The sequence below is a fragment of the Cynara cardunculus genome (genome assembly GCF_001531365.2).
Source record: "Cynara cardunculus var. scolymus isolate 2C chromosome LG 17, CcrdV1, whole genome shotgun sequence".
Classification (NCBI taxonomy): domain Eukaryota; kingdom Viridiplantae; phylum Streptophyta; class Magnoliopsida; order Asterales; family Asteraceae; genus Cynara; species Cynara cardunculus.
In genome coordinates, this window is record NC_037544.1 from 34,259,216 (window position 1) to 34,268,822 (window position 9,607).

At 31.6% G+C, this 9,607-nt stretch overlaps 1 protein-coding gene across 1 annotated transcript; it reads left to right on the plus strand.

Moving 5' to 3' along the window:
* The first annotated feature begins 1,900 nt into the window (after nt 1-1,900).
* On the plus strand, nt 1,901-3,152 carry LOC112501123. Its single transcript, XM_025104780.1, has 2 exons — nt 1,901-2,136; nt 2,846-3,152. Exons 1-2 carry the CDS (start codon nt 1,913-1,915, stop codon nt 2,985-2,987), a joined length of 366 nt encoding a protein of 121 aa, XP_024960548.1. The 5' UTR covers nt 1,901-1,912; the 3' UTR covers nt 2,988-3,152.
* Nucleotides 3,153-9,607: the final 6,455 nt, after the last annotated feature.

The window sequence follows — 9,607 nt, forward strand, 5'->3', positions numbered from 1 at the left end:
ACAATCACGAACGACACATGCTACCTCCTCTCCTGGGTATATTACACTCTCACAAACAAGACACTCGGCCTGAAATGAACTACAAAAGTTATTCGTCGCATATTCAAACACAAATAATTGTTCCATCATTCCATGTTCAGATTTTGCATACACTAAATGAATTGGTGTGAACTACAGCACAAGAATTTATATTCAGATTCCAAGTTTCCAACCCCAACCAAATTGCAATAAGTGAGCAGCCCATAATCACCAAAAAAACCAGTTGTCTTGTTCCAATTTGGGGTCACTGGTCTCAGCATATAACAATCTTAAATACAAAATCACTCGAGTGATAATAAACGTGATTACAACTAACTTGATATGATAATATACCAAAAACGTGATCACTGGAGAGATACACCTTGGGTTTTACTAATCATTTTAGGTATTGATGAATAATAATCCAAGAAACGATTATTTGAACCTGCGATAAATTTAGGGATATATTCACTGCTAATGTCAGTTTTCATTACATAACAGAATATAGAAATTCTACCAGTTTGGGTGCGCCGACAAGGAACGAGACAACCAATTTTGATTCAGGAATCCCCAACTCGACATTCTTCGCAACCCAATCACCCAAATAATCATCCGTACTCTTCGATTCCACCGATTTCTTGATCTTAACACAATTTTCTCGTCCATTACTTTCATCTTGCATCAGAAAAGGGTTTTCTGCATCTAGTGTTGAAGTATGAGATAGTGTAAGAGAAGACATGCTTACAGTATTGCCTAAATCAGGCATCGTTGAGATAAGCATATGTATATAAACCCTTGTTAAACGTTTTCGAAAATTCCAGGTGTTGAAGACAAAATCATTTGGGGCAAATTGAGTATGTGATTAATCTCCCTTGACCTACGAATTTTTTGTTGGGCAATGAGCCAAAGAACAACACAGAGTGAGCTGCTGGTGTGTATGTGTGTGTTTGCTGCAAAATGCCATTTGTTTCTCGGCGGGAAGTCTAAAATTTTTGGAGGTAGAGAAAACGAAGGGAGTTAATTTACCAAAATCTCCTTGGACAAACCATTTTTCTATTTTAAATGAGATTTTAATTAAACTAGTCGTGTATCTGTGTAATGCGGCGGGAGCCGTGAATTTTAACGATTTTGAAGTTTCACTGGTTTTATTATAGAAGATTTAACGATGATATAAGTTACAATTGGCCTTTACATATTAATACAATTTGAATAAATAAGAGTTATGGTTCCAATTACAGTCTAACGATGGAAAAAATTGTATGACAATTTAAAATCCAATATAATTAAAATCCAACATATTTAAACGACTCCACAAATGTGYTCGATTTACACCAAGAGCAAAGAATCAAGAGATCGAGAGCGAGATCGGGAGTTCTAGAGCAATTGAATGAGATAACTTTTAATAACTCATGGTGAATATCAATTTGAATCTCACCTTGGGGAAAGGTGAGATGGGGAGAAGACATAGAGGTATGAGAGAGTGAAGGCATGAGTAAAAGGTGTCAAAAGTATTTTGGGAACATGAAAAGAAAATGTAATAATATGCATTGGTAACTTGCATTAAATGTTATTTTAATCGTAGATTAAGAGATTTTAAGACTTAATGCATAAAGTATTAGTACTTAATGCATTATGAGTTGTTTTTAAGATTTTTAAGACTTTGTGCATAAATGTATAGTACCTTGTGTATTAAAATTTGTTTTTAAGCCTTTTGATAAATCTGGTTTATAAGGTAGTATAGATTCATGACTTCACAACCTTGACTATTTTAGAAAAATAATAAATAAAATAAAGATACTATCATAAAGCATAGGGTACAAGTACATAAAGCATGAAAGTGGCATGATATATATGGTTTCCACAACCACAAAACCATGTAGCACTTGCAAATAAAATGGTGACCACACAAAAGTGTGTTGTTGGGATATCATTATCAACCACCCTTTTCTCTTCCATTTCCATGGTGAACAACAACATGAATGAAGGAGGAAGAAGAAGAAGAAGAAGAAGAAGCAAAACCAGTTGTATTTCCATGGCTAAAAAGGATGATAAGTATCCACTCAAGATTGTTTCTCAAGCTGCCGTTGTTGTTCTCGGATTAGGCTTCATAGATGCCGGGTAACTAGTTTCGTTTTCTCCAATTCTTCTATGTATTGTCTTCTTCTGTATCTTTCAGTTCTCTCTAAAAACTTCTTTAATGGACTATGTTTAGCTAATTAGAGACATCGACATGTCACCTCAAAAACAGAGGTGAAAGAGTGTGTTAAGTCCTGGGTTGTACAGGATGTTTGTTGGGGTGTTTGGGATAGCTTATTTGAAAAAACTTATATTTTTCTACAAAAACACTTGTTAACCTATTATAAGTTAGAAGGGTTTAACTTCTTCAAAAACTCCTTATTACCGGTTTGGCACGGGTGTAAATTATTTATCCAAACATTCAAAAGTGTTTATTACCGGTGTCACACATGAATAAGTTGTTTTTATAGACAATCCCAAACACCCACATGTTAAAAATACAAAAAGTTGTACATATTTTTTACAATGAAGGTGCTTGAAACCCTTGATTTTCTCTTAGTCGGACAACGGGTTGGTCCATGACTAGTTGATGTGACACTAAGCGCGAATTTAATACGCTATTATCCTAAGAGCATCTCTAATAGCTATGTCCTTTTAGAAATTTGGAAAAGCTTGTAAATTTTTATAACCAATTCTATATCTTTTTTTTTTTTTTTTCTGAAATTGTAATTTTTATAATCTTTTTTTATGTTATTTTATATTATACTGATCATTTTATATTTTGAATTAATGATTAAAATTCGAATCACAGGTACAGTGGAGATTGGTCAAGAATTGGAGTGATCTCAAAGGAGAATGAAGATTTGCTGAAAGCTGCGGCTTTTATTGTCGTTCCTTTGTGTATTTTTCTTATATTTTCCATCTCCAAACCAAATCACGATGATTCAAGCTAAAATCGAGATTGATTTTTGTTTTTTTATTAATAATATCAATACATTTTAATTTTTTAAAGACGTAGATGTCATTTTCGGGTTTTGTAAGTGATTTTTGATGGTTGATATTAGACTCAAGGTGCCTTGGGTATAAAAAAAGAGCCTTGGTGCCCGTTTTGCGGAAAAGTTGTATAGAATACAAAATGTTTGTGTTACCGTAATCAATTTATTAGTCGTTTTAATTATTGATTACTAACTTTTTTTTATGGGCTATTTTAGGTATTTTCTATAACTAAAAGGTCTTTAAACAATACTTGTTAATAAAAATATGGTCCAAGTAAGAGATTCAGATCATGGAAACACTGGAATAAGTGAGTTTTCAACACTGGTTAGGTAGGTGTTAGTGCTGAGTTAGCGTCTTTAATTAGGGATGTAACGGAGTCGAACATTCAGTGAATTTGTCTCAACATGACGATTACTTCGATACACCGAACTTTCTCGATGATGAACATAATATCCTCCGTCACTACTCTGTCCAACACAAGTGAGACGCCATCTCCATCGAAGCTTTCCACCAGTGTTGAGGCTACAATTCTATTGAACCCAAATCTGATTTGCTACCCCAAAAAAAAAAGTTTAATGGGGTTCTTGATCCTGTATTTCTCTCTCACAATTTGTTTCTCATCTGGAAGTGATACTATCCACAAACCAATCTTTATAGCCTATATTTGGACGGAGAACGATGGGTTTGGATTGGGATCAGCAGGGGGATCTACCGGAGTAAAAAGCGCCATCGGGGAGGCCGACGATAATGTATACATATATACACACAATATAATAATCATATCATGTATATATATAATATTAATAATTATATCGATATGATTTTTACAAATATAGAAATTATATATTTATTTTCTTAGGATTAAAAAATAAAATGGTAAAAATACCTTTGGTTTAACTGAGGTAAGGTTAAGTCTGTTATGACAAGGAACTCAATTCATAACAAAAATAAAACCATAGGACCATCCATGTAATTATTTCGTTTGAGGGACTATATCCAAATTTTGATATAACCACAGGGACTGAATTTATAATTTTCTATAAATAAAATAATCACAATATTTCTAGTATTTAATAGGACCTAAAAAGAATTTATCATCGTATTAAAGGCCCAAACTTGTATTAGTTAATTAGGAGAAGAAAATATGTAAATGGTAATTGGTCGTTTATTTTATAGTATTAATTTAGAAATAATTATTGATTGATTTTGAATTTAAAAATAATTAAAAAAATGGTTTCATGTAAATTACAAGTGTTTTTTTGGTTTTATGTAAATTGCAAGTGTTTTTTCAATTCAATATTATTTACAATGATAAAATCAATATACTAAAAAATTATACTTATTGAGAGCCCATTTTTATATCTCGTTCAGCCCATAAAATATCAGGAACGGATCCGTATGCGAAAGGAGATGGTGATATCTTTTAAAATTAAAACAATTAGTTGGGGGCCGTTTACCAAACACTTATCCGGGTAAGTGTTTGTCAAGTCATATTATCTTATCTGATGAATATGATAAGAACCAAGAATCTTACCCGGTAAGATCAGGGGCTGTTTACTTGCGACTTAATTAGGCTTATTCGCACAACTCATTTGGGTTGTTTACTTACGGCTTATTCGCACAGAACATGGTTTAATCGCACAAATAGAAATGATGTGTTGTCCCCATTCAGCCATAAAAATGATATATGTACCCCTTAGTTAAAGTGTCGCCTCCTTTCCAAATGAGACACCTATCGTCAACCTCTTTATGATTTTTTGTTTTGATGTTCAAATAATTAATATTGAGAGGTAAATCGGTCATTTATGTTATTCAGAGTGTTGGTTCAGATAAAAAAAGTAAACAACAACACCCATTTATCCAGACAAACAAATTTATCCATACAAGACTTAATAAAAAATTTGGTAAACAGCCTCCGGTAAGTGAGGACAAGAAGTTTTACCACGGTTAGCGCTTACCGGGTAAATTGTTGTATATGATGTCGTTTTTATCGACTAAAATCTTCCTCGATAAGTAAGTGATAATGTTGAATTTTACTGGTAAACGCTTACCGAGTAAATGTTTGATAAACGACACCTTATTCTGATTTACATTTTACTAAGAATTATTCTTATTAAAAATTATTCCAAAATCAAATGATTATATTTATCCTTTAAAATAAATAATAGTTTGATTATATTTATCCTTTAAAGTATGTTTCTTCTACCAATTGTGTCGTCATAAACATAATGTACAATTTGAAAATTATTTTATTAAAATAAGTCGATAAAATAATTGTAGAGAAAAGTTTAAAAAAACCCAATGGACTTTAGTGTTTGGAATGATTAAGTTCTTGGACAAATTTTTGGAACAAATAAGTCCTTAAACATTTCAAAACATGTTAAATAACTCATTGGACAATTTTTTGGAACAAATAAGTCATTGGACATTCCAAAACATGTTGTCCATTGAGTTTTTTTAATATGTTCCGAATTTTAAAAATATTGTACTGAAATTTATTGCAAATAGTTTTCATAATCGTTTAATTTGTTTTTATAAGTCCGTTGATAGAAACAAAATTACAAGAAATGAACCAAACAAAGGATTTGAAATTTGATCAAAAGAATTTGTCATTTCAATTCTACGTACCAAACGACCTCTAAGCTTCTTAGGGAAAGTAACAACCTTTTCAATGACAAGCCTTGTGCATTTCAGATAAAATCAAATCAAACAAACTGAGTAAATTTCACTTGAAAGTGAAGTCTAAGAGATATGAGATGTATGTAGACATGACCCCTACTTAAAGAGTATACGGTTGTTTCTGAAAGAATCCTGACTCGAGCAAAAATAAGTACAGATCAATACCAAAAAGTAAAATGAACTCACACACAAGCAAATGTAATGCGATAACAAACAAAACAAGTAAGGGAAAAAACACATACTAAGGGTCCGTTTACCAAACACTTACCCGGGTAAGCGCTTACCAAGTCACATTACCTTACTGAATAAATATGGGAAGAACCAAAAAACTTACCCGGTAAGAGCGAAGGCAAGGACTAAGAGTCTTACCCGATAAGTTAGAAATCTAATAGGTTTGTAAATAAATAAAACCCCAAACATTAAAATGAAACCAGAAAATTTTGATAATACCAAATGAATATTTTCTGAATTGTATAGAACGATGTTACTTGAACAGAAAGAAAGTTGAACACATCAAGATTAGTCGAAAGCCAAATCTGGACTTCTTATTGAATTCAAAAACAACTACTGACTTTTTAGCCAATACAGAGAGAAAAAGATAATAAGAATACTGATAAAATGCCTAACAAAGTCAACTTCAAACCTTATCTAAACCGACATGGTCCTCTGAGGTGTGCTGAAAGGTCGATCTTTATTGATAGAAAATTTAAAAAAGGCATTTTAGATGGATAGAAATATATGAACCATTTCTTTGCTTTCAGATTCATCGACGATAATCTAAGACTGGCTGTAAGTCGCCAGAGACGGTGACATAATATAAGGTTTCTGACCTACTAAAAATATGGATTTATAGTTATCAAAAGGTTATTGTTTTATTAAAATTTCATTTAAAGTTATATACCTAAATATTCTATTTCTTTATCAATACTGGCATACCATTTATAGGAAACTGTATTTATCATGATTATGAATCATGAAATTTTTTTATAAAGATCTTGGATATTATTATTTTTTTTTATTAACCTGTATATCCAATCCGCTATGTGAGCTGATTAATCCAGAGCAACCATCTGCTTTGCAGATAGCCTGGAGTCATCGCATTTGAACCTCCGTGGTCACAAGGGGATTTTTATTCCTCATTGGATTTGAACCTGTGACCTCCTGCTATTTTTGACCTTTGGAGTCAAACTCAAACCAATCAGGCACCACCCTTGTGGTTGATCTTGGATATTTTTTTATCAGCAGGATTTGTTGATAAAAAACCACTCACCTAACTGAGTCGACCCGTTTAAGAAAAGCAGTGCAGTTTTCATCTACGTTCTTCGTGCTGACAACAACATAAAGATGTCATATTAAGCATAAAAAATGAATTTAACTAATATATTAAAATTTTAAACTATAATAAGAGGTCGTGGATAGTCTAGAAAATACATGACGTTTTCTCTTTCTCATTGGTTCGAGCTTTCCTCATTTGATGAAATCACAACGTGTATCATTTTTTATTAACCTGGATATCCAATCCGCTATGTGAGCCGACTAATCCCAGGATGACCACCTGCTTTGCAGATAGCCCGGAGTCACCGCATTTGAACCTCCGTGGCCACAAGGGGATTTTCATTCCTCTTTGGATTTGAACCTGGGACCTCCTGGTACTTTTGACATTTGGATCCAAGCTCAAACCAATCAGGCATCACCCTTATGGTTCACAACGTGTATCATTTTGATTTGTATTTTTGAAAACCATTAAATTCATAATGGTGTTTCTTTCTTTTCTATTTATCTCGCGATTTTGTAAAGTTGTCATCTTAGAAACGTCTGATATTTGTAATTGGCATCTGCTCTCTTCGGTTTGTCATCCATCACGTCTACTTATCGTATTGCCTCTCTCCAACATCGTCAATCGTATTTACAATCATGTTTAATTGTACGAACACAACTAGATACAAATAATATGTGTGTATTTGACTTACCCCAATAATCTAATCCACAAAGTAAAGAGTATAAATAGGCTTAATCAACCACAAGGGTGGTGTCTGATTGGTTTGAACTTGACTCCAAATATCAAAAATATCAGGAGGTCCCAAGTTCAATCCAAGAAAAAATAAAAATCATCTTGTGGCCACGAATGTTCAAATACCGTGACTCCGGGCTATATGCAAAGCAGATGGTTGCCCTGAAATGAGTCGCCTCGCATAATGGATTTGATATCCAGGTTAATAAAAAAAATAGGCTTAATCATTGCTATTGAGTTGCATAATCATGTCCTTTTTCCACTATAACTAATACAATATATAACCCCCAATTAGATAGCAAATGTTAGGTTTAAGGGAAGAAAAGGGTTGTAAGTGGTTTATTACTATGCAATGCACAATATGTAGTTTTTGATTAATTAGCACTAATTTGATGTATAATTAGCTTTTTTTTAAATCATGATTATCGACATCTTAGTTTTATCATAATTCACAAACTTTTTTAATATTAGAAGGGTACTCGTGCAATGTATCGAAACACATTTCGATTTCAATGTTTCGTTTTGTTTTTTTATCTATGTCGATGTAATACGATTTTATGTGGTTTTGAAAAAGCGATAATGCTTTTATTTTTGAATAAAAAATGTAAATTTAAAAATATCATATAAAATTTACAAAAAATATATCAATATTAGTATCAAATTAACTATTTAAAAGTTTTTATTTGTGTATTTCTTTTAATTTAATTTTTTTATTATAATTTAATTTATCGTAACAAATTAACTTATTTTAGGTTTTAATAATATATTTTTTAAAAATAATAATTAAGTATTTTGTTAGATTTCATTAATTATCCTAATTATATTTTAGATTTTTTATATTTTGAAATGAGATGTTTATCCTCTATTTGATTATGTTTATCCGCAGTTAGTTACATGAATTCAAACATAGAGCTTTAAAAAGTTGTACTTATGCAAAATTTACTTGTAATCTTGAATTTTAAGTAATATGCATCAATAAACAGTACTTCATGTATAAAAAATAATTTTTAAGAGTTTTTGTCAAATGTTTTATAATATAGTATAGATAAAACATCTTATTCATATATACATCGGAAAAAATTCTCTTTCAAAAAGAAGCACAATGTCTAAAGAGTGTTAATCTCCGGATGAACAACGATGGTTTCGTTAGAACATCAGGATGATAACCAGTTTAGGTTCAAAGAAAGAATTTTTTGATACAGTTAAGTAGATTTAGTTTAGAAAGGCTTTTAAATGATGAAACTGTTGAAGAAAACTAAAAATATACAATTCGTGGTCGGTTGGGAACACCTTTTGTTGTCGAGGATCATAATTAGCCGAAGATGCGGTTTTGTTGTAAGCGGGTTTAAGTAGAACTTGAGCCGGGATTTTTCGGTTGCAGTTGGGTAGGAGAGTTTATATGTTGTCAAATGGGGGACAACCCCGACCCCCTAAATGGTTTGTGTATGATTTGTAACCTAGTACATCGTTTATGATATTTTAAATTCAGACGTATTTAATTATATTAATTTAAAGTGAAGGTGAGGCCGATTTCATTGCATAGTTTTATGACGGGTTTATTTGGGTCATAATATATATATATATATATATATATATAGATGAGCGATCAAATGCAAACCATTCAATTTGTACAAACCGTGTAAACTATTTTCATTCGTCGATTTCATTGTTTAATCTTACGAAAAAATTTCATGAAATTGTTTCATATAATTTTTTTTTTTGATGAAGTTGTTTCATATATGATTATGAAATTGTTTCATATAATACTTAATGAAATTTTAATGAAATTGTTTCATGTATTTCTCTAAAATTAAAATAATGAAGATGATAATATCCATGATTAACACCCTGCACAATAAAAATGATTAATCAACTTCTCATAATTAC